Here is a 26,606-nt window from a genome sequence, read left to right as displayed (position 1 = left end):
ACATTGAGGGTGGAATTTTCCCCAATCTGCAATATACACAAGTAACAGGATAGAGAAATTGACAGACCAGGAGTTGATCCTTTGAACTTTGAACTCTTTGACATTGACAGGCCAGGAGTTGATCCTTTGAACTTTGAACTCTTTGACATTGACAGACCAGGAGTTGATCCTTTGAACTTGAACTCTTTGACAAACATTCTTTAACTAATTGAGTTACTTGTTTACCAGTAATAACCAGCCCTGCTACCTACAGTGTATCTCTTCTCATTTCCCTTATTCTTCATCTCTGAAGACAATAGGCAATAGTACATGTACAACCCAGGTTTTAGTGTTCCCCTTGCCAAGCATGCACACTACTTAGAACAACGGTTGGGTTTCAGCACACACTACTTAGAACAGCGGTTGGGTTTCAGCACACACTACTTAGAACAGCGGTTGGGTTTCAGCACACACTACTTAGAACAGCGGTTGGGTTTCAGCACACACTACTTAGAACAGCGGTTGGGTTTCAGCACACACTACTTAGAACAGCGGTTGGGTTTCAGCACACACTACTTAGAACAGCGGTTGGGTTTCAGCACACACTACTTAGAACAGCGGTTGGGTTTCAGCACACACTACTTAGAACAGCGGTTGGGTTTCAGCACACACTTCTTAGAACAGCGGTTGGGTTTCAGCACACACTACTTAGAACAGCGGTTGGGTTTCAGCACACACTACTTAGAACAGCGGTTGGGTTTCAGCACACACTACTTAGAACAGCGGTTGGGTTTCAGCACACACTACTTAGAACAGCGGTTGGGTTTTAGCACACACTATGTAGAACCCTGGTTGGGTTTCAGCACACACTACTTAGAACCCAGGTTGGGTTTCAGCAATACTGTAACAATAAGAGACATGCCTGACTAGGATTTGAACTTGGGACCTCTACACTCGCTATGTAATACACCTTAACTCATGAAACAGGAGAGGAAAAATGCAAGGCCAGAACGGGGTTCGAACCCGGGACCTTCTGAAATCTAGACGGACGCTCTACCGACAATCGACTTTGTCCAGTTCCGCTTCATTTGTAATACACGATGTAATATATTGTGTAACATACCGAAACACTGTATGTAATATGTTGATACACCACTGGTATGTAATATGCCAAAATACTTTTTAAGCACATTGTTTAATATACCGACAGTGCACAGAGTAATATGCTAACACCCTATGTAACACACTGATGTAACTGAAAGTACACTATGTAATATTCTGAAGTGTAACCAACTGAAAAATGTCCACACTATAATTATTATGTAAAATTATTCAAGCAAAAATGCGGAACAACCGGTTTGTCCGTTTTTGTGTCGCCTGCGAAAAGCCGGTGACACATACGTATTGCTATGTCGGCGTCGTCGTCAGCACAGAGGTTTTTCGTGTGATAAATTGTGTTTCCTTGGGCCGATCAAACTCAAACTTCATGCAGTGCTTCCTTACCAAAAGCGCTTGCTTGGGATTGCTTTTCAGGTCCGAAGGTCAAAGGTCAAGGTCACTGTTACTATAAATAGAAAATCTGTTTTCGTGTGATAACTTGAGTTTCCTTGGGCCGATCAAACTCAAACTTCATGCAGTGCTAATCACCATCTCCCAGCTTCCTGCGCAGGCGACACATCCACTTCCGTGGAATTCTTGTTAAATGTAACATTCATGTTTTATGCAGGCCTTGCAAGGCATTGTCAAAGCTCGCCTGAAGGCAGCATCAGATTACTAGGTCTGACCTTAATTTAATAAACGAACAACTGTGGTCCGACTGGTTCAACTGTTTTTTTTAAAACGAAAAGGGCCCAAGTTAATTTCAAACTTTACAGTAAATGTTCAAGCTGTAACAATCTATTGAGGGGCAAGGGCAGATAACTCAAACAAGAAAAGATAACTCAAAGTCATTCATAATTGATAACAACGTTTAATATCCTATTCTGACATTCATTCCAGCTGCATTACTAAATTGCAGTCCATGGTTATATATCACCATGACTTGTGAGCAGTCCTCTGTTATACCTATACCATCAGTACTGTAGTAATAATGGTAGCCTGTGTGAGGAGCAAACATCAAAACGAGGGATAAAACAACAAGATATTGAGGATGTTAGGTATAAAATATAACTAAAATATTACATCTCTGGATTATATAAATTGGTTTTATAATGGAACAAAATAATAAAAAAGTGTAAAATGCACAAACCAACTTTTCATAATGGATAATGGGTTAGGCTGGTAAACAAGGTATAAAAAAATCATTGATTATGCTTGGGGTACATTTCAAATTAAACTGAAAAAAACATAACAAAAAACGGCAAGATCCATGATATTTTACAGGTCATACTCATCAAAATGATCCATTTTTCTGCAGACCAGGTTTTCCAATGCAACACACTCACACTCAAGTACCCTCTATCTTCCCTTGGGTAAAACAACATGCTCAACTACTATTACTTTGGGTAACATAACATGCTCAACTACCAAATTACCTTCTATCTTCCATTGGGTAACATAACATGATCAACTACCAAATTACCTTCTATCTCCCATTGGGTAACACAACATGCTCAACTACCAAAGTACCTTCTATCTTCCCTTGGGTAAAACAACATGCTCAACTACCAAATTACCTTCTATCTTCCATTGGGTAACATAACATGCTCAACTACCAAATTACCTTCTATCTCCCATTGGGTAACACAACATGCTCAACTACCAAAGTAACTTCTATCTTCCATTGGGTAAAACAACATGCTCAACTACTATTACTTTGGGAAACATAACATGCTCAACTACCAAAGTACCTTCTATCTTCCATTGGGTAACACAACATGCTCAACTACCAAAGTACCTTCTATCTTCCATTGGGTAACACAACATGCTCAACTACCAAAGTACCTTCTATCTTCCCTTGGGTAACACAACCATGCTCAACTACCAAAGTACCTTCTATCTTCCCTTGGGTAAAACAACATGCTCAACTACTATTACTTTGGGTACATAACATGCTCAACTACCAAAGTACCTTCTATCTTCCCTTGGGTAAAACAACATGCTCAACTACTATTACTTTGGGTACATAACATGCTCAACTACCAAAGTACCTTCTATCTTCCCTTGGGTAAAACAACATGCTCAACTACTATTACTTTGGGTACATAACATGCTCAACTACCAAAGTACCTTCTATCTTCCCTTGGGTAAAACAACATGCTCAACTACTATTACTTTGGGTACATAACATGCTCAACTACCAAAGTACCTTCTATCTTCCCTTGGGTAAAACAACATGCTCAACTACTATTACTTTGGGTAACACAACATGCTCAACTACCAAAGTACCTTCTATCTTCCATTCAGCAGACGCAGCTTAAGCTTGATATCACAGAAATACTGTATTTACACAAAGCTGGATTTTGGGAATGGCGGCTGTTTCTGATATACAAACCTTATAATATCAAACAGATCAAGGACTACATTAGCACCAGCAGAAAAAAACAATATAACCAATAAAATAACACAGTGATATATATATATGCTTAAAATGATTATAAAATATTATTAACAAACGCTAAATCTACCAGTGTTGATAGAGCAGAGAGAAGTTTTATCCTCGATCGCCATTAACTAAGCCGGCACGATAACATAAGCACATTCTACATTTATTTATCAACTAACAAGTTCTGTAGGGCACTATCATACTGTGATATTACAACAGAAATTCAGAAAACAGAATTATTGCTGTAGAGATCAGGAATTTCTAACACGAACAATCTATATACCTTCTGTGGTTATATTTAATACATGCTAAACTTACTCTCTGTTACAGTTGATTCTTACTTTTTGGTTATAATTGACAATATTCAACACATTCCTCCAACATTCAATATCTTGCTAAGATAAAACAATCTGAAAGGCCAAGCAGCTATAGCCAAGCACTTTCCTTTTATAATATACAGATTTCAGCGATACATTTTCTTAATAAATACCATTTATCCATGGCCCTAAGAATTAGGATTTGTTAAAAACAATCAATCCCAGTGAATCAGAAACACATTAAAACTTTCTTATACTTTGAAGAGCAATGTCGAAATGTTGCATTAACTCAGTCAACCCTGCAACTTCATAATGAACTATTCTAACCTTTGAATTGGAAGAGTTCAAATGCGTCTTCGGGGGTGAATGAGTTTAACTACATCAATAAACTGTAAACCTCCAATTGCAGTGAGCCCAACTTAATATCCTTGCACTAAAAATGAGTATCTAGATTTAAATATGCCATTCTTTGGTTACTTATATAAAGATATATTCCTTATCTGTACATTGAGGTATAACAGTGAGGGTGTACATTGTGTTACTTCCTAGTCCCCGAGATACCCTGACCAGACGTACTGATTGTGAATAGCCACTGTAACTTCCTAGTCCCCGAGATACCCTGACCAGACGTACTGATTGTGAATAGCCACTGTAACTTCCTAGTCCCCGAGATACCCTGACCAGACGTACCGATTGTGAATAGCCACTGTAACTTCCTAGTCCCCGAGATACCCTGACCAGACGTACCGATTGTGAATAGCCACTGTAACTTCCTAGTCCCCGAGATACCCTGACCAGACGTACCGATTGTGAATAGCCACTGTAACTTCCTAGTCCCCGAGATACCCTGACCAGACGTACCGATTGTGAATAGCCACTGTAACTTCCTAGTCCCCGAGATACCCTGACCAGACGTACCGATTGTGAATAGCCACTGTAACTTCCTAGTCCCCGAGATACCCTGACCAGACGTACCGATTGTGAATAGCCACTGTAACTTCCTAGTCCCCGAGATACCCTGACCAGACGTACCGATTGTGAATAGCCACTGTAACTTCCTAGTCCCCGAGATACCCTGACCAGACGTACCGATTGTGAATAGCCACTGTAACTTCCTAGTCCCCGAGATACCCTGACCAGACGTACCGATTGTGAATAGCCACTGTAACTTCCTAGTCCCCGAGATACCCTGACCAGACGTACCGATTGTGAATAGCCACTGTAACTTCCTAGTCCCCGAGATACCCTGACCAGACGTACCGATTGTGAATAGCCACTGTAACTTCCTAGTCCCCGAGATACCCTGACCAGACGTACCGATTGTGAATAGCCACTGTAACTTCCTAGTCCCCGAGATACCCTGACCAGACGTACCGATTGTGAATAGCCACTGTAACTTCCTAGTCCCCGAGATACCCTGACCAGACGTACCGATTGTGAATAGCCACTGTAACTTCCTAGTCCCCGAGATACCCTGACCAGACGTACCGATTGTGAATAGCCACTGTAACTTCCTAGTCCCCGAGATACCCTGACCAGACGTACCGATTGTGAATAGCCACTGTAACTTCCTAGTCCCCGAGATACCCTGACCAGACGTACCGATTGTGAATAGCCACTGTAACTTCCTAGTCCCCGAGATACCCTGACCAGACGTACCGATTGTGAATAGCCACTGTAACTTCCTAGTCCCCGAGATACCCTGACCAGACGTACCGATTGTGAATAGCCACTGTAACTTCCTAGTCCCCGAGATACCCTGACCAGACGTACCGATTGTGAATAGCCACTGTAACTTCCTAGTCCCCGAGATACCCTGACCAGACGTACCGATTGTGAATAGCCACTGTAACTTCCTAGTCCCCGAGATACCCTGACCAGACGTACCGATTGTGAATAGCCACTGTAACTTCCTAGTCCCCGAGATACCCTGACCAGACGTACCGATTGTGAATAGCCACTGTAACTTCCTAGTCCCCGAGATACCCTGACCAGACGTACCGATTGTGAATAGCCACTGTAACTTCCTAGTCCCCGAGATACCCTGACCAGACGTACCGATTGTGAATAGCCACTGTAACTTCCTAGTCCCCGAGATACCCTGACCAGACGTACCGATTGTGAATAGCCACTGTAACTTCCTAGTCCCCGAGATACCCTGACCAGACGTACCGATTGTGAATAGCCACTGTAACTTCCTAGTCCCCGAGATACCCTGACCAGACGTACCGATTGTGAATAGCCACTGTAACTTCCTAGTCCCCGAGATACCCTGACCAGACGTACCGATTGTGAATAGCCACTGTAACTTCCTAGTCCCCGAGATACCCTGACCAGACGTACCGATTGTGAATAGCCACTGTAACTTCCTAGTCCCCGAGATACCCTGACCAGACGTACCGATTGTGAATAGCCACTGTAACTTCCTAGTCCCCGAGATACCCTGACCAGACGTACCGATTGTGAATAGCCACTGTAACTTCCTAGTCCCCGAGATACCCTGACCAGACGTACCGATTGTGAGTAGCCACTGTAACGACTTCTGTGGCCCGATTCCACCTTGGCAAGGCTAGCTGGCAAACACTACAAACTAAAGTCATTTTGTGTTCCAATTCAGGATCTAAAATCAAAATCTCTTGATATTAAGCAAATTTTGACAGAAACTATCCATCTGCTGATGAAGGACATTTATTTCCTGTATATATATATCTGTCACTTGACTGTGACTGTGTTTATACCCTGATGAAACACTTCGATCTTTACCTATTAATCGATTTTGAAGACTGTGGCTGTGTTCATACCCTGATGAAACACTTTGATCTTTATCTATTCATTGATTGTGACCAACTTCATGTTTTGATAAAGTGTGTCGATATTTATCTATCAACTTTTATCAACTGTGATAAGTTCTTGTCCTTATGAAGGTTCTATATAAATGCTTGACTTGACCAGGTCCAGTACTTAGTGTTGATTGAGCTGTATATCTCTAAAGACCTTAAATAGCTGTATTATACCGGTAATTTATAGCGTTATTGAGCTATTATTTTAGTTTTTATAAAAATAAAGCAATGTCGCTTTAACATATAGATTTTATGGTAATGTTTAATAGGAAAACCATACAGTTAGAGGTACTGTATATCTTTATTTTTCAAAAATGTAAAATTTCCAATTTTTTCGCATCAGCAACTTTTAAAAAGAATACTTTTATTTAATGTCTTTTGCTATCAAATTAGTGACAGAATCTTTTAAATGCAAATTGTTGTCGATTTTTTGTTTGGGGGGGAAGAAAATCATGTGAGAATAGCTAAAAAAAGCTATTTCAGATAGTTTTGATACAGTTTTTATATTATATATATATAGTCTTTATAGTCTAAGCTTCCTCTGGCCCTGCCACCAGACTTGTCATTTTGACAGATAGATGTCCCACACCAAACGACTTTCTGTCGAAATGTCTAAGTCTGGTGTGAGGGCCAGAGGAAACTTGGGCTAAGGTCTTTACAGATATTAAGCTCAAACGACAGAGTGTACTGGACCTGCTAACTGTGAGCATGTTAATGCTAATGTCAATTCTTAGACTCAGGATTTAGATCTCTTTACTGTCACTAGACTGTAATTGTCCTCATATCCTGAGCAAGTATTTTCGTTGTGTCTGCGAGCTCGACACTTTCCTCCAGCTGTTCGAGGTCATACAGGACTTCCAATACACATCCTACGCTCCAAGCCTGGGCCCGACAGCTGTCCTTGCAGAACTGAAACAGCATATCAGTACTGTTAGTACACGGAGGCCACATGTACAATGTTTCTAAACAATACAAATACACTTCATACGTACCTATACATCACTGTTGTCTCATAAATACAATACAAAAAATAACACTTTAAAGGTATTTACTGTATACACAATGTATAGGGAAGTTTTCATGCAGTAAAACTTTTGCCCTTCGCCAGAATAATCCATAATTGCCAAATGTTGATTTCGCCTTCACATTTAATTACGATGCATATCATATTGATAACTATATTCATTGTTATGATAAATGTGCCTTCAATTAATACGGCTGGCGGAAAAGACGAAATTTTAACCTAGTATAAAGAACATAAAAACACTACACACACTTTGTAGGTATGTGACAGGAGGGACTGTTATTCCTATACTGTACAGGTTTGTTATGTTTATAAAATGTCGGTATGTTGTATATGTGACATGTATAGATCTATTATGAATGTTACGTGTTTTGTGCATAAGTGGTCGTACCTTGCCAGAGGAATTAGTGAGGTGTGGAAGGGAGTTTTGTTTATATGTGATGTGTCGGATTGTTGTACATGTGATGTATATCATACATGACCCCAACACGTGATAGGTGGTTGTACCTTGCCGTTGGAGTTGGTGAGTTCCGGGAGGGACTGCCAAGGTGAGGACATTATCTCCTGGTAATGGGTCGTCAGCTTGGATTTGACATAGCCAACCGTTGTCTTCAAAAGTCCTGGAATTTTCTTGTTCAAGATACGGGCAAAATGTAGTCTGGCACGTAGGTAATAGCCAAGAGGCCACACCCATTCCTTAGCGAAACAAACACAATTCTTGTTAAAGGTCATACCCATACATTTGTAGTACTTTATATAAAAAAATAAAACATTTGGCATCCTTCTATTTTTACAATAGATACAGGTGGACTTGAAATATTAGTGCAATATGCATTGAAAAGTACAAAAGTAACAAGCAACAGTAAAAGTTTTAAAATCTGACCAACTTCAAACTTGTTGGATACCAATTATTCCTGGAACTAATGATCTGGACCCTACATCTTCGTGTTAGTGGTGATTTATCGTAACTGACTAGTGTACATACCGGCCCCTGGTGGTAGTTAAAGCCATGTGCCACCTTTGGATCGGAGGAATCATTGGAGTTATCGTAGTCCCCAATATAGCTCCAGTCACTAAACAGTCACAAACAAGCAAAACTTACTACATATCTCTCCAATATACATGCAATTACTTTTCAAGATTCAACATGTTCCCCAAGAGTTCAAGAGTATAACAAGCTGATAAAGAAAAGAAAAAATAATAGTTTTGCAAATCAAAGGTATTTTAAATGACTCAGTTGTGTATGAAAAGGTACAAGGAAGTCATATAATGTGTGGATTAGTTCAGTCGTTCAGCCATCCGCTTTCTACTAAGAAGACCAGAAGTTGACATCTGGTATACCAATTGACTTCTAGTGAACCAACTGACTACCAACTGACTTCTGGTATATCAATTGACTTCTGTCATACCAATTCACTTCTGGTATACCAATTGACTTCTGGTAAACCATCTGACTTCCAATTGACTTCTGTCATATCAATTGATTTCTGTCATACCAATTGACTTCTGGTACACCAATTGACATCTGGCATACCAACCGACTTCTGGTATACCAACTGAATTCTGGTATACCAATTGACTTCTAGTACACCAATTGACATCTGGTATACGAACCGACTTCTGGTATACCAACCAACTTCTGATATACCAACTGACTTCTGGTATACCAACCAATTTCTGGTATACCAACCGACTTCTGGTATACCAACTGACTTCCAACTGTCTTTTGGTATACCAACTGAATTCTGGTATACCAACTGACTTCCAATTGACCTCTGGTATACCAACCAACTTCTGGTATACCAACTGACTTCTGGTATACCATCTGACTTCAAAATGACTTGTAGTTTATTATTTATAATAAACTTTGTTTGTAAACAGCCATTTGTTTATATGTCATGTGCAACATTGTTGATTTCTAATTATTTATGTTTTTTAGCTATATATATACATGTATATAGAGATACATGTGGATAACTATCATATATATATATATTGTAGTAGTACCATCATGTGTACCAACATTTAGGTATACGTAATGCTGTCATGTTATATTTATAGATACAGAACAAAGAACATAGCTCAACAGTCTCCTACACTCTTCTTACACGTGATAATATGGTAACAATTAGATTAGGGAGGATGCTGATTGGCTTAAGTTATCACTAGGCAGGTCAAGGTTAATTATCATTGGTCAAGCGGTGTAGCCATACATAATTAATGAGATGACCAACAAAGGTCAGCGTCACCCCGCACTGTTTTAACAAACTATCGGAGCAGCCGGACGAAATTTTTTACATCAGCTTACCGCCATCCACCCCAACCTCCACCTTATAATTATTAGTGTATACATGTATACTGCAGCATCAGTTTCTTGAGTACATTATTTAAATACATCTACAAGTATACCAAAGGAATACAGAAGCATAAGTAATCGGAACAATTTGTGTTGTTACATGTACATTTATTGAATGATGACAGAGCAGACACAAGTCACATAGAGTGAAGTCAAATACAGATGAACATGTACTTGTATATTTATTCAAATGTAATAGTACTGGGGCTATATCATGGTAGGGATATAGGGAATCAGATCAGAGGTATAGACTATGACAGGGGCAGGAGGTACACAACACATATGTTGTTGTGTTCAGCCCCCATGTTAATATACAGTTATACCTACATAATAAGGTGCCTATAAGTTATAATTAGGTATCCTATAGATCCAGGAATTTCCAACAATGATGAATCCTCTCATGGGATTGGTACAAACTTGGGCTAACGGGGCCCATGTGGCCAATCCAGGATTCAGGAAATATCCTCTCATGGGATCTATATCCAGGAAATTAGACCTAGACATCATGCGGACCCAGGAAATTCCTGATCAGATATCCTCTCATGGGATCCAGGTATATGAGCTACTCATCATGTCTGGATCCAGGATTGTCAGAATGTCCTCTCATTAGGGTCCGTTTTTGATAATGGGAAATCTCATCCAGCCGTTGGGACCAGGGGCGACCGTTTCGCTCCTGGGGGGATATATCGGCAGTTATCCTTGGACAAGGGGCGACAGTTCACTCCTGGTAGGATAACTTCAGTAATCCGTGAGATTTCCATAGCTTATATATGTGTAGTATGATATAGCCTCCAAGGCCAAACCTAAATGTAGATCATCATGAAATGTATATATTTGTGTATTGTTGATTTCTTCTGTTATATGTATAAACATGTGTATGCTGATTTATAAAACATATACAACAATGTTGGTCATGATAACATTGCATACCTCGAGCTCTACAGTTAATAAATAGCATTTATTAAACTGTATCATATTGTTATGGTTGTTTATAAATGGTATATTAACTTCAAACCACAGCTCTTGTGGGCTTTTTATGAGAAATTTCTATAGGATACATAGGATTATTAAACCTTTCTTCATTTTTACACTATATAAAAGTAGAAAATAGAAATGCTATTCAAAATAACCTCTTTCAAGAAACTATTTACTAGGTAAATAGTCATTAGAGCTATTTTCCAGGAATGAGCTATTTAACCTGCATTCAAATTTTTCACGGAATTTTTGGCTTCGTTCGTTCATGTTCCTTCTGAACATCTCTACTTCCATCTCATACAATATGATAAAGTCTGTAAGCGTTTCCGAGACCCAGACGAAGCAGACTTACTTTACGAAACAACCAGTAAAGAAAAATAAAACAATTTTGTTGTTGGTATAATCAAACAGTAATTGTATGGGTTTTTCGGGAAATAGCATTTTTATTGTCCCCCTTGACACTAACTCTTTTCCCAAGGCGAAAACCATTCAATAACTGTATACTAATAGCTGCAGGTCCTATTTCATAATACAAGTAAAAAGACACCTATCAAATATGAGGTCAAGAAAGGGACATCTAATGGGACATCTACATCTACAACTGAACAGGTTGACCAAACATTACTGTGTCCTACCTTGGGTCCAGTGTCTTCATACCAAGAGGGCCGACCAGTACATCATCGGCCTCCAGTAGAGCGGTCCACGCGTTCTCAGGAGTAAACAGTTCCGGGGCCTGTACACACAAATCAATATGTAGACAATTGTTTATGTATCTCACAATATGTGTTAATTTGTAGTTTTATACACCTATATGTGTATAGAAGAGGTACTCAGGAGAGACCAATTATATTAAATTTCTACAAACAGGGTTCTGTTTGATTTGACATACAAAGTACACAGTATCACCCTTGAATTTGTTACATTTTCAACATTGTCCTTTGATTCCAAATCCAACAGGACTGTAATTCAAATCATTGTTAAAGAAAAAGAGCGTGACCTGAACCATTTTTGTCGATCTCAAAGAGAAATGCCAGATATCTTATCTCCATAAATAACTTGTGCAACAAAACTGGCAACTGTGTAAGCTCCCACATAAAAATACTCTTGGTTGCATAATCTCACAATATAAACATCCTTTACTTACAACAACCATGGCCACTGGAAAGTTTGGTCTGAGTTGAAAGTCGGTCCAGAAGGGTTTGGAAAGGTAGGAGTCTTTGTACATGCCTCTCCTGTTGATCAGTTCAGGATGAGGCTCATTTTCTGGAATGGGAGTCGAGTTGATCCAAAAACGTTTCTCAAAATTGGCCTGTATTTTACTGTCCCACTCCTTGAATGTTACTTTCTTCATCTGACCTACAACAACAATTTTGCATCAATACACTTTTATTTTTCTCTAGTCTGTTTTTTCATGTGTTTCAGTATAAATCCATTATAACTAGTAATCCTGTTTCAATAAATTTACAGTTCATTCGCGAAATGCATGCAATCAAATTAACTTACAATTTACGATCGCGTTGACCGAGTCGTATGGATAGAATCCCTGCGTGTGCATCTCAGCAAGCCAACGTACAGCTGATTTACACAGACCTACCAACTCCACAGCCGACCCACACCTGTAAACCGAAATAGTATGATTTATACAACACCCATTAACACAACAACCAACCCACTCCTGTAAACCAAAATAGTATGATTTACACAGACCTACCAACTCCACAGCCGACTCACTCCTGTAAACCAAAATTGTATGATTTACACAGACCTACCAACTCCAAAGCTGACCCACTCCAGTAAACTAAAATAGTATGATTTACACAGACCTACCAACTCCACAGCCGACCCACTCCTGTAAACCAGAACAGTATGATTTACACAGACCTACCAACTCCACAGCCGACCCACACCTATAAACCGAAATAGAATGATTTACACAGACCTACCAACTCCACAGCCGACCCACTCCTGTAAACCGAAATAGTATGATTTACACAGACCTACCAACTTCACAGCCGACCAACTCCTGTAAACCAGAACAGTATGATTTACACAGACCTACCACTATTGCATATCTAGTTATCAAGTCAAACACTGATGCTGAAACACTTCAAAAAGATCTTGACAAACTAGCGCTCTGGGAAAATACATGGAAAATGATCTCCCACCCAAACAAATGCAATGTGTTGACGGTGAATAAAAACAAAAATCAAATAGTCCATAATTATACTTTACATGGACACATACTGGAACATCTAGGCCAGGCCAAGTATCTAGGGGTTCAGAGTCTCCATTGTAACATACCTAGGTGTTCAGAGTCTGCATTTTAACATACCTAGGTGTTCAGTCTCCATTTTATCATACCTAGGGGTTCAGAGTCTCCATTTTAACATACCTAGGTTTTCAGTCTCCATTTTATCATACCTAGGTGTTCAGAGTCTCCATTTTAATTAACATACCTGGGTGTTCAGTCACCATTATAATTAACATACCTAGATGTTCAGAGTCACCATTATAATTAACATACCTAGGTGTTCAGTCTCCATTTTATCATACCTAGGTGTTCAGTCTCCATTTTAATTAACATACCTAGATGTTCAGAGTCTCCATTTTAATTAACATACCTGGGTGTTCAGAGTCTCCATTATAATTAACATACCTGGGTGTTCAGTCACCATTATAATTAACATACCTGGGTGTGGCTGGCTTGCCCCGGTTGCCTGCCTTGTCAGATCCTCCCATTTTATCCATCCATGTACCACAGTTCCACTCATTGCCACCAAATACAAAACCTTCGTCCCACTTCACTCCGATCTCATTATCGAAACCTAGACAATGTAAATAGAATTGGCGTTCAACGAATATTATTGCACTCCTCAACATTCCGCAGTCAAGCAAACAAGGTATTAATGAATCGTCTCTAACAGGTTAAGATAACCTAAAGAATCTTCTTTTAGTCATTAACTGAAGTATCAATTTTAGAATCATTTTTATGTGAATCTAGATCAGATGTCACCTCAATTAATTCAAGTCTTAATTAATAACTAATAACCTGATACTTTATACTTTATACTGGGAAATGTTTACTACAGTTTAATTTTCGCCTTCTGTAATGAGGATGAATTTATCTTTTCAGCAAATATAAGTAAACAACATGATAAACATAGTAATTGATATGAAGGGCGAAATTAAAACTTGGCGAATGATCAATATGGATTTTACCGGCAAACGGCAAAATTTTGACAGGCAAAAATGTTCCGGTATACAATTTCAAAAGTTACAGTATTAATTTATAATTGTAATTGCTTGTTATGTAGGCTTAAATATTTTTAAGTTGAAATTACAGAAGGAAATTAAACTTTGATAAGAAACCTTCATCAGACATGTTCTCGTCTATGCTTTTCCCTGCATTCCTCTCGCGGTATTTTAGCCCCTCGGCATGTCGTTGGAGAGCTTCTTGTATCACATCACATAGGCTTTGGTCCTGTGATGCAGTAGAAAAAGGTAGTAGGATGTTATCATGTGTTTTCACTTCCAATATGAATATACAGATATGACAAGAACTGCCATTGAATTCACATTAAAGGACACCTTGCTGTAATCGTACTAAATGGTATGGGTTTTTGTAATAAAGGCTACTTTTATTTGATGTGCTTAATAATATCTTATCAGATGAGAAACTCTAAATGACGTAGTTAAGTGACAGAGCTTTATGAAGATTCAACTTCTTAATTCATATGAAACAGCCATCAAAACTTTCAATTACCAAGAAGGGAAATAAACGGTCACTGTTTTTCCCTCAATAATTATATGTAGTCAAATAAAAACTATGTTAGATAATTTTCATAGATGATTTTTTTTTCTTCAATAAATCTTGACCCTTTGAAATCCCTTTTATGTAAATACTTAAAGGATTAATAAACCAGCTTTCTGAATAAAATTTTGTATAAAAGTTACATAAAATATAAAGCCAAGATTTAAAATTTTATTGTGAAAGCAACAGGTTTAGGTAAAAGCTCCGCGGTTATGAAAATTAGTTCTATCTAGACAATTGTAGTACTTACATACGTTCCTGGCTGTTGACAAGGTGAGTCATCCGTGGGGTACAACCGCGATACCTTGTCCTGTAAGATGGAGTGGCCTCCCTTGACGAGGGTACAGTAATCCTGGATGGACTGTAGCCACCACCACACAGCATCCCGGCAGTTATACCGTGCACCACTCCCCTCATTTAGAAGGTTTGGAATGAGGCCATGACGCAAGCAGCCACCAAATGAGAGAATTATGTACCTGTACATGAAAAAAAAAAAAAATTGTTCAATCAAGGGAAAAGTTCTTGACCACTTGATACTCAGGATATACATGTATAGCATATAATTAAACCTTAAATTCTAAAAATAAATCTCACATATATGTTGATCACAAATTTGTCTAACAATAAAGTTGTCTTACAATAAAGTTGTCTAACAATAAAGTTGACTAACAATAAAGTTGTCTTACAATAAAGTTGTCTAACAATAAAGTTGTCTAACAATAAAGGGGGTTTTGTGGACATGTCTGAGAGATATCTTTAACTGGTCACTATAGACAGGAAGCCATTATAACGGCCTAACGTTTAAGGGGGTTTTGTAGACATGGTTGAGAGATATCTTTAACTGGTCACTGTAGACAGGAAGCCATTACAACCAAGCAGTCTCCATGGAGAGTTTGACTGCATGATACCCAAGAAACAATGTGTACCTTGCCTCGGTGTATCTACCAGTAACAATGTGTACCTTGCCTCGGTGTAACTACCAGTAACAATGTGTACCTTGCCTCGGTGTATCTACCAGTCAGCAGTAGCAGGCCCCGTAAAGCTATGAACGTGTCTCTTCCCCAGTTCCTCATGTAGCCACTAGCGAAGTGAGAAAACCCTGTAAACAATACCAGAAATCTGAAATCTTCAATAAATTTCCACGACCATAATCACATTGTGAAGCTCTAAATATGTGATACAGTTCTCTTTCTTTTTGTGTTGAATTTCTCAACAGTGATACATACAAGAAATATCTATCTACAGCAAAAATAGCCATCTACAGAAAGACACATAATCTAAACAGATTAATCTACAATGTATTCATTTTATTTACAAGCTACTGTATATTGTGACAGATGTCTGTAAAACGGGTTATGGTATATAAACATTGAGATGTTTACCTACAGCAAGTGACAATGTGTTGGTATATGAATATTGAGATGTTTACCTGCAGCAAGTGACAAGGTGTTAGTACATACACAATGAGATGTTTACCTGCAGCAAGTGACAAGGTGTTGGTTTATACACAATGAGATGTTTACCTGCAGCAAATGACAAGGTGTTGGTATATACACAATGAGATGTTTACCTGCAGCAAGTGACAAGGTGTTAGTACATACACAATGAGATGTTTACCTGCAGCAAGTGACAAGGAGTTGGTATATGAACATTGAGATGTTTACCTGCAGCAAGTGACAAGGTGTTTATATATAAATATTGAGATGTTTACCTGCAGCAAGTTACAAGGTGTTGGTATATGAACATTGACATGTTTACCTGCAGCAAGAGACAAGGTGTTGGTATATGAACATTGAGATGTTTACCTGCAGCAAGTGACAAGGTGTTGGTATATACATAATGAGATGTTTACTGCAGCAAGTGACAAGGTGTTGGTATATAAATATTGAGATGTTTACTGCAGCAAGTGACAAGATGTTGGTATATAAATATTGAGATGTTTACCTGCAGCAAGTGACAGAGTCGTTTGTATTGTTTTGTTGGTATCTTTGTCAAAGTAACTAGGTGGTACTGGGTCTGCCAAATTTGGTGACAAGGGAGGTAACTTGGCTGTCTGGACAAATCCACAAAACTGGATCGACCCTAAGGCCACAGCTTGAACAAATGTAGACCCATCCTTGACGAAACTGCAAAAATACAAATGACATTTTAACAAATATTGCATATATTTTTGTTTGACATTTAGTATATTTGGGTATGACCCTACAGTGGGCCACATCTTTAGTACTGAAGAATTGAAAATAAAAATTGATTGATAATTTCAGTACTGTTAGTGTATCACGATACAGGGAAACAAAACAATTTGATACGATACACAGAAGGAAGTATCACGAAATGATATGATACAATACGATATATAGTTTCTGTTAAACTGTACCTAAGTATGATAGGTAACTACTGTAACATGAATACTGTATTACAGCGACTTACTCAGACATCAGCTTGATAGCGAGATCCCGCAGGACAACATACGCTCCTGTGATCACTGCATCAAAATAACACGGAACAAGAAAGCGAGGAATCTCACTGAGGTGGTGGAATATTCCCATGAACCAGTTACCAAGCTGGAATACAATACAGCTGAATTATCTTTAATATTGGGAACAAATATATCAAATATTTAGTTCAAATGTCTGCAATCATTATCTTTAAACATGTCAGATTACTCTTTCTGTTGTAATAAAAAAAAAAAAAAAAAAGGGTGGCTAAAAATTCTAAAAATGCCTCTTATAGAAAAAGTATTATTGGTAACTATAATACTGTAACAAAAGGTGTGACAAGCATTGCTTTCAGAGTTTGTAGAACTCACTTGGTACATGTTGATAGGAGGTATTGTGTAAAACTTGCCAGAAATATGAACTAGTTAATGACTAAGTGAAGGAACACTTACATCCTGCGTACTCTCGTGAACAAGGAGTCTGCTGGCCACGTAGCTAGGGAGCCAGTCCCCATCACGAAGGTTGTTACACAGAGGATGACCAAGATCGTTCTTTGAGCGTATGGAAGACAGCACAGCCATCAAACCTGACATCATAATCGAGTCAGATTTAAATCAAACACATATTATAAAAGACAAACTGTACCGACACAAAGCTTTTTTTAGAAGACAGAACAGTTCGGCCATTTTGTCTGGTTATATCATGTAGGAGGGCAAGGATGACCTATTTTTGTGACATCCACTGCCACAACCCACAATTACATGTACCACGCATATACCCACACATATATTTTCAATAAAAAACGTCTTCTTGCCCTCCTATATATTCATATCTTAAATAGCCGATATAGGAATTGACCTGGTGGTCTGTTAATATTTTCAGGAAGACTTTGGCCATGGCTTGCCAGACCTTCTTCCAAGTCTGATTTGATTTACTCCAAACAAAAAAGGGTGGATGAACAACTTTCTTTTACAATGTAGCAACAGTAGGGAAATAGATAAATTGAAAATATTCTATTCTTGATTCAATTTGTAACCCTGTTTCCCCATTAGGTTTGTCCTCACCTCTCAGACCACAGTACACCATAGGCCCACATTGTGGAATGTCATAGGCTCCAAAGCCCTTCCCATCATCCTTCTCCTCAGGGTCACATCGGTAGAGCACTCTGTTGAGGTCAGACAAGGTCAATTGTCCAACAATCGCCTGGAAGTTGGACTTGTCCCACGTCTCATCAAACATAGTCCGGCCGCTGTAGGACCTCATCAGGTAGCCAAACTGACCAATTCCACGCCGTATCTCTAGAATAGCATTTTTCGGCTGTTTGGGAAATTCACACCTGAAATAAAAAATTCAAGGTCAATAACCTGTATATATACAGCATCCTAGATACTCAAGGGGTTACGCTCACTTTTGCTCTCTGCACCCCTGGAATATGTCATAGCAAAATCGAATGCACAAGGCTAGCTATTTGATTGGTCTCGGGTAAAATTTACTGATACATGTCTTTTGAAGATTACAAAGAAGAGACACTCAACTTTAAAAGACAGTCAATGTTAGTGTTACGTTACCGCAAGATTCTTTTGATGTACATCAAACAATGAAACTAGTCTTCTTGTCACATCCACAAGGTGGTGCACACTGAGCCTTCGATTTTCGCTATGTCATATTCCAGGGGTGCAGAAAGCGAGGTGAGTGTAAGACCTGGATGTCGGTTACATGCCAGATCTCACAGCGTGAGGCAAAATCCCACGGATTTTCACCTCCGATTAAGTCGATATTGTCTAAATGATGCTTGTGTTTTCAGTTAAATCTTACCTATGTTCTATTTTGAGGTTTCGGTTTATAAGACACCTTAGCCAACATACCATGGATATGTTATCTTCTATTCTGATGTTAACCTCTGCAGTAGACACCTTGGACAATATAACCTGAACAGCCATACTTAATATACAGAAACCGGTTAAAAACGTGACAAACTACTGGTATAGGATAAGTTGTACACTTGCTTGATCTAAACTCTGGACCATTAATCAAAAATAGTAAAACATTGAATTAAGTTTTTTAGTTTTTAATTTTAACATGATCTTTTACAATGTACTAGTTTTTAGAATTGACAAAAATGTTAACTTGATAAATCTTACAATTGTAATATTAGAAATACTACGGTACCTGAATGCTATGACACTGCCGGGTGTGAACATGTGAAGATGAACCTCGGAGGTGGGGGTGTCGTTGGACACGACCACCCTAGCCATGCGACTCTCCCCTACATCCACGTCTTTCTCTAGCTCCAGGAGGTAGTCAGGCAGTCCATTGATGTAGTCCTTGTCCTTCTTATACTGCGACTCCTCCGTGTGGACCGGTCGCCCCTCAAACAGAACCCGGGTCACAATGCCTGCAACAGAACCCAACATTCACTGACAGTTTATGGATGTATTGTCATGTTATGATTTAACATTTTATTTAATCAAATTATAACAAGCCATTCGGATTGATGTGTCTCCTCTTTGACCATCAATGCACATATCAGAGATATTTACTTAAACACAAAAACTTCATGTTGATGGAGATGCTGACAAAGTCAATGGACCATGAAAGGTAGGCCGCATCTAGCATTTGATGCATGGGCTGAGATGTACTACCTCAGATGCATATATGGTTCAAGTTTGGTTGATGTAGCACTTATACTTTCAGTGAAACTAACTTAAACACAAAAAATTAATGTTGACGCGCCGCCGCCATTGCCAGAAAAGTAACACCGAGGTCTCGCTTCCACTTCGTGGCGGTGAGTCAAAAGTCATGTATTGAAAACACTTTGGGTCTGACCATGACTGAAGCTGAGTCTGACCCTCAACTCTATGAATACTTTACAGAAGAAACACAGCTTCGAAGAGTTTGTTATTGAGGTCAGTTGTAAAATTTCTTTTCCCGAATTGAATATTTCCTGTCATTGAATAAAGCGTATTGTTATACAAATCAGCAGTCAAATCTATTTTTCAATTACTATGAAGAATCTAAACTTTTAGGAGTTGATTTTTAGAACAAACACTTGGGTGTTTATCATGCTGTACAATGTACCCTGAATGATGACAGGTGGAATGAAGCCGGTGTCCTGGGGTTGATTTGGGTGATGAAAAGCCGTCCTAGCTACCAGGACGACAGAGTCATGGGTGTGGGGGTTGTGTCTGGTGATCGATATTACATCATCCCGTACGTGGTCTACAAACACCTACAAATACAAACAAAGCTCATTCTCAGCCGATTATACCTAGCAAGTTACTCCTGGCAGTAGTAAGTGCATACAGTATATAAAAATGCACATCATTAATAAGTCCATGAGTCTACTAAATGACTATGTATTTTCTAAGTTTTGTCTTAATAAACCATGAATTCTGAGACACAAGTTGATCAAGATATTCTATATTGATGTACACAACATTAGAAACATCATTATCCCATATAAATTCAATTATTATTTGAATTTCAACTTTGCTATAGCTTTTATAACTCGTATAACAAGCAAAATAAATCTTCTGGCACTTTCTAACGGATTTTTTTCCATTGCACGAACATGCTAACCTCGGAGAATCCCCTCTTGCCCAGCTCTCCATGCAGTCTGTTGAGCACAGTCTTGCCTGCAGTAATGCCGGAGAATTGATTGATTTGGGAACGATTAGGAGTCTGACTGTCACTCCAGGAGGTGTACAGTCTCTCTTCCGTAACCACATGGATCTGGTAAACACACGTGACAAAAAGGGGATGGTGATGAACATTTTAGAATTTCAAACTAAATATAACTTACATGGATATTCATCTAATATACGATTTACAAAGTAAACTTCAAATATTATCGTTTGTCACAAGCTTTTTAACAACTGGCATCAGAAATCATTCAATGAATATAATTGTCATTATTTGATATTAGAATAAGATATTTTTAATACCAAAATTATTTCTTTGTTTTCAAAATTTACACTCTTGTTTCAGTTGAATGATACAATATCATCATGCAGCAAGATATTTTTCCTATCAAGATTTCATAATAAAATCCAAGTCTGGTAAATTATAACATTACAAAAACGTCAATGTAACTCACATGATGAGGAATGATCTGATCATACCCACGGTTACTTCCAGAAGCACAGCATGCCATAGAGACCAGAGCTGCATTGGGAAACAGGTCATAGGCTGATCTCAGCTGTAGTCAAAAATAAAGGAAAAAGGTTAATATGTACATTAAATGTTGCATATCGTACTATTGTGAAGATCACATGGAGTCCCTGGAATTAAGACATCGATCTCATAGCTGTCAAACCTAGCTATCTCATTAGGAGGGAGACCTCCCCATTTTGACGAAAAATTTACCAATCTCCCTCTAAACTTCCACATCCAAACTCACGCAAACTCAAAATCTACATCCTGTGGTGAAATGATCTCCTCCTTACTGCAGGGTGGGTGCAATGACTATAACAGGTGTGTCTGAATCAAATCAATGGTTTTTGGGGTTATTTTGATACATAAAAAGGTGAAGTTAAATTGAGCAAAGCAGGTTCAGTCGCGTTTCATACACTAATTTCTTCCTCATTGGAAATGTGGAATGAGGGGGATCTTCCTCATTGGAAATGTGGAATGAGGGGGATCTTCCTCATTGGAAATGTGGAATGAGGGGGATCTTCCTCATTGGAAATGTGGAATGAGGGGGATCTTCCTCATTGGAAATGTGGAATGAGGGGGATCTTCCTCATTGGAAATGTGGAATGAGGGGGATCTTCCTCATTGGAAATGTGGAATGAGGGGGATCTTCCTCATTGGAAATGTGGAATGAGGGGGATCTTCCTCATTGGAAATGTGGAATGAGGGGGATCTTCCTCATTGAGGTCTCGGAGGTTGACACCTATGTGATCTTTCTACATTACATTTGCCTTCCCAAAAGCTTTTGAATATTTGTACATGTACTGGTAAGAGTTATAATCAGTACACTGTATAACTATAGATTCGAAGATTTTTCGCAACTTATTTCAAAATGCAATATTTTGCCAATCAGGTATTTAAACTTATTTTTCATAGAATGTTAACAGTATCAAATGAAGCATTGCAAATGACACCAATCTCTTCATATGTGTTTAAGTTAATACCTTGTTACATCTCACACTAGCCTTTGATAATATGTCTGTATATTTTTTCCATTTATTAAAACAATATAGAAAGCACAGTTTCCACCATAAATACAAGTAACACCTGTAATATTGGCCACAGAAAATTACATACAAAGATTTATAGGAGTTACCAACACATATACCTGTATTCAAATGTCGACATTTAGTTGAATTTGTAAAGATGAGAACATATCCTCCGAAACATTATTGTATCAATTTGTTATTTGACAAAAAAACTCTAGAAATAATAATCTTGACTTTGGCACCTGGAACACAAACAAAATTTGAGGTTTTCTCATACTTTACCAATCTATGAAGTTTCATCAAAATCCATGTAGGAACGAAGCTGAGAGGTGCTCACCTGAACAGGACCTTGGTTGTCATGTGTCTGGTCAAAGAAGAGAGCATGTGCCACCGTGGGTATCATAGGGCGAACCCTGGGCTGTATGAAGGAGCCGACAGCTTGACCTCCGTACCTGTACACCAGTCCTCCTAAGTCTCGACCTGTATTGGCACTCAGGGCCTCTACAAACAGACACCAATATGAATTACTTTACTAGGTCTCAACAAGTTCTTTTACTCGGGGCCTCTCGGACACCCGTATGAATCACTTTACTAGGACTCAACAAGTTCTTTTACTCAGGGCCAATCTGATTAAAATTATATCTTCACATCGCTCCCGTTTACTGATATGTCGCGTTGAAGATCTAACAACACCCCGTAGAGGGTCACGTCAGAGGTCAACATGAATGAATTATCGTATTTATAACAAGCCAATCAAAGCGCGACATAACTCTTTCTTTTAACCAATCAGAAAGCAGGACCTGTAGCATTTAATGCAGACACCTCGTAGCCAAAAATCCAATTTTTCGTCTGGTCAAGTGATAGTCTGAATATTGCGAAGCCTGTCATTGGTTAATTTTAGTTTCAGGTTGTTAAACTTTTAAACGACAACATCACCAGAAGAGGAAGTCTCTCTTATTTCAAAGCAAAATCCACAAATTGTACAAACGTTGTCTTGTAGATAGACACGGCGTGGTGTCATGGGCGCCGCCATTTTCGATGCTCATTTGACACCTCTCGGTCTTTTATCATAGCAAGTGTGTTNTGCATGAATTACAGAAAATCCTCCTTATCTTTTAAGTTAATTGGCACTCCCTACTGAAGTGTATTTTTCGTTAACGTCTCTAACACAATGGTTATATATACGTGTATAGTCCAATACTGTAAACACTGTTCATAATATAGAATTTTTTGTGTTCATGATGCTGCTGCAATTTTTAATTTATGCGTCTATTTTTGCACTATAAGTCAGTACACAGGAAACTAGCAAAAATGTCCACTTATGTATTGCACTGTAACTGGGAACATAATTTTACTTCGAAAAGCATGAATTTTGATATTAACGAGTACGGTATTGTATCAAGTCCTACCTCTAATGAGGGAGTTGATGCCGAGCTTGTTGAGGAAGTAGTTATCCAGCCCCTCATTGCCAGTAAACAGCTCGGCTACCACATACAGGTCAGGCCGGATCTTCCTGGCAGCATCAAGCATGTACTGTAGGAAAGATATAAGAATCATGACTAGTTATAAGTTATCGAGGCTTAACTTTCATAAACTCACCTTCAAGATAGAGAAAGTACAAAACAGTGAAAATAAAAAAGTTAGTATTGCTAATGCTATTGAATGAAATACAGATTGAACTGTGTACTCAAATTATTCCATTCTGCAAACTATACTTTTGTTGGTACAATTGTACCACCAAATAACAATGGCAAAAAGATGACAGAACAGAACACGGTATACCAGGAAATTTCTGCTGCAGTTAAATTTTCACCTTTTTTGCCTGCCGTACTTATGGTGAATTTATCAATACAGCAAATATTTAGTTAACACCATCACATGCCTAGAAATTAAATGTGAAAGGCAAAATTAACACTAGGCGAATATGAATTATTCTGGCAATTAAAGGGCGAAAGTTTGACTGGGTGAACATTTCCTGGTATATAGAAGAAATAAATCAAAGACAAGATAGAACCATTAGCGTACCTCAGCTACGTGTAGTGGCGTGCTGTGACAGTTGTCCAGTCGGACACCGTGGAATATCTTCACCGTCCTCTCGGTGTACTCTTTCATGTACTGCCACAAGAATGGGCAGTCCGACTCCTTCTTCCCATACCGCAGCTTGGCACTGTCACCCCAGGCCACCAACTCCCGCCGCAGGTAAATGTTCGAGCCTGCAGTACAAGTACATGTGTAAATGAGGGACTAATAGTTTAGAGTTAACTGGAGATGAAACTAACTAGATTCTGTTATCTTGGATTTTCAGGTAGTGTATACCTTACATGCTTCATGATATTTAAAACAACCAAGCTGAACTCCCCCTCCCAAGAAAAATAAAATTAATCATAGGCAAACTCATCTTCGCTAGCCAAGTGCTCGCTTCGTATACACTCCACTCACATAAGTGGAGTATATACGAAGCAAACACTTGGCTAGCGAAGATGAGGCAAACTTGGTGCTGGTGTATTAGTATACTTGTTGGTGTATTTAGAAATACATGTACATCTAAAATACAATTCAAGCCAAAAATGTATTCTGAAAATTAATTAATTAAAATTTCTATCAACACCTAAAATTATGCAATTGACCTGGTTTTTCTGATAGGTGCATTTCAGTAACTGGGTGTAAAAGTTGCCAACCTTTTGAAATTATCAGTATATTATTGGTAATTTCTGCATGTTCAAAATTAAAAGCATAAATTAAATGTAGGTATACCCCCCCTTGGGAAAATAATATTTTAAAATGGCATTATTGATTATTGATCAGAAAGCCCAAAGGAGAGATAATATAGTACAATGTACCTCATGACATTAGTGTTAGTTGTTCTTTCAGATGGAATCATCAAATCTAAGAAATAATTTAGCAAATTTACTGGTTGAAGATACTAAATTTATAGACAAAAATCGGGACTCTTCCTCCAAAATTGGGAAATCCAGCAAGTTATGTTGTGCAAGAAAACTGCTTAAGATGCATGGCTATTGACTTTGCTGAGTTGTAAAACTATATCAGAAACTTTTGTTGTAATTTTGGCTGTTATTTACTAGTAATTGAAATAATGCAGAGTAGATAGCTTAACTCATTCACCCCTACATACTTAAACTGGACTTGCCCAGTCTTTGNTCAGGATGTTGTTAGATCTTCAACGCGACATATCAGTAAACAGGAGCGATGTGAAGATATAATTTTAATTAGATTGACTCAGGGCCTCACGGACACCAATATGAATTACTTTACTAGGACTCAACAAGTTCTTTTACTCAGGGCCTCTCGGACACCCATATGAATTACTTTACTAGGACTCAACAAGTTCTTTTACTCAGGGCCTCATGGACACCAATATGAATTACTTTACTAGGACTCAACAAGTTCTTTTACTCAGGGCCTCTCGGACACCAATGTGAATTACTTTACTAGGACTCAACAAGTTCTTTTACTCAGGGCCTCTCGGACACCTGCATGAATTACAGAAAATCCTCCTTATCTTTTAAGTTAATTGGCACTCCCTACTGAAGTGTATTTTTCATTAACATCTCTAACACAATGGTTATATATACGTGTGTAGTCCAATACTGTAAACACTGTTCATAATCATTTTTGTGTTCATGATGCTGCTGCATTTTTTAATTTATGCGTCTATTTTTGCACTATAAGTCAGTAAACAGGAAACTAGCAAAAATATTTATTGAACAAAAATGTCCACTTATATATTACACTGTAACTGAGAACATAGTTTTCCTTTGAAAAGCATGAATTTTGATATTAACGAGTACGGTATTGTATCAAGTCCTACCTCTAATGAGGGAGTTGATGCCGAGCTTGTTAAGGAAATAGTTATCCAGCCCCTCATTGCCAGTGAACAGCTCGGCTACCACATACAGATCAGGCCGGATCTTCCTAGCAGCATCAAGCATGTACTGTAGAAAATATTTAAGAATCATGACTAGTTATAAGTTATTGAGGCTTAACTTTCATAAACTCACCTTCCAGATAGAGAAAGTACAAAACAGTGAAAATAAAAAAGTTAGTATTGCTAATGCTATTGAATGAAATACAGATTGAACTGTGTACTCAAATTATTCCATTCTGCAAACTATACTTTTGTT

General features: G+C 38.4%; 2 protein-coding genes across 2 annotated transcripts in view; both read right to left on the bottom strand.

The window, feature by feature from the left end:
- Window positions 1-1,932: 1,932 nt before the first annotated feature.
- LOC110465500 lies at window positions 1,933-7,390 on the bottom strand. The gene is made up of 3 exons (XM_021521356.1): window positions 7,382-7,390; window positions 3,332-6,409; window positions 1,933-3,298 (listed from the first exon to the last, which is right to left on the bottom strand). The coding sequence occupies exons 1-2, from the start codon at window positions 7,388-7,390 to the stop codon at window positions 4,379-4,381; spliced, it is 2,040 nt and encodes a 679-aa protein (XP_021377031.1). The 3' UTR covers window positions 1,933-3,298; window positions 3,332-4,378.
- Window positions 6,315-26,606, bottom strand: part of LOC110465491 (glycogen debranching enzyme-like) — a 34,741-nt gene continuing 14,449 nt past the window's right edge. The window contains exons 10-29 of the mRNA XM_021521340.1: window positions 26,294-26,417; window positions 22,802-22,965; window positions 21,381-21,482; window positions 20,864-21,016; window positions 20,363-20,513; window positions 19,454-19,679; window positions 18,349-18,620; window positions 17,737-17,870; window positions 17,277-17,410; window positions 16,791-16,972; window positions 15,843-15,945; window positions 15,097-15,322; window positions 14,405-14,516; window positions 13,725-13,860; window positions 12,539-12,651; window positions 12,180-12,391; window positions 11,671-11,768; window positions 8,690-8,777; window positions 8,212-8,400; window positions 6,315-7,589 (exon numbers count right to left, since the gene is read on the bottom strand). Coding sequence (XP_021377015.1) covers window positions 7,443-7,589; window positions 8,212-8,400; window positions 8,690-8,777; window positions 11,671-11,768; window positions 12,180-12,391; window positions 12,539-12,651; window positions 13,725-13,860; window positions 14,405-14,516; window positions 15,097-15,322; window positions 15,843-15,945; window positions 16,791-16,972; window positions 17,277-17,410; window positions 17,737-17,870; window positions 18,349-18,620; window positions 19,454-19,679; window positions 20,363-20,513; window positions 20,864-21,016; window positions 21,381-21,482; window positions 22,802-22,965; window positions 26,294-26,417 — 3,066 coding nt within the window. The 3' untranslated portion in view covers window positions 6,315-7,442. The remainder of the gene's footprint in view (window positions 7,590-8,211; window positions 8,401-8,689; window positions 8,778-11,670; window positions 11,769-12,179; window positions 12,392-12,538; window positions 12,652-13,724; window positions 13,861-14,404; window positions 14,517-15,096; window positions 15,323-15,842; window positions 15,946-16,790; window positions 16,973-17,276; window positions 17,411-17,736; window positions 17,871-18,348; window positions 18,621-19,453; window positions 19,680-20,362; window positions 20,514-20,863; window positions 21,017-21,380; window positions 21,483-22,801; window positions 22,966-26,293; window positions 26,418-26,606) is intronic.

This window comes from Mizuhopecten yessoensis, unplaced genomic scaffold, assembly GCF_002113885.1.
Source record: "Mizuhopecten yessoensis strain PY_sf001 unplaced genomic scaffold, ASM211388v2 scaffold11083, whole genome shotgun sequence".
Lineage (NCBI taxonomy): Eukaryota > Metazoa > Mollusca > Bivalvia > Pectinida > Pectinidae > Mizuhopecten > Mizuhopecten yessoensis.
Note: the sequence above shows the minus strand (reverse complement) of the source record. Positions and strands in the feature narration are given on the sequence as shown.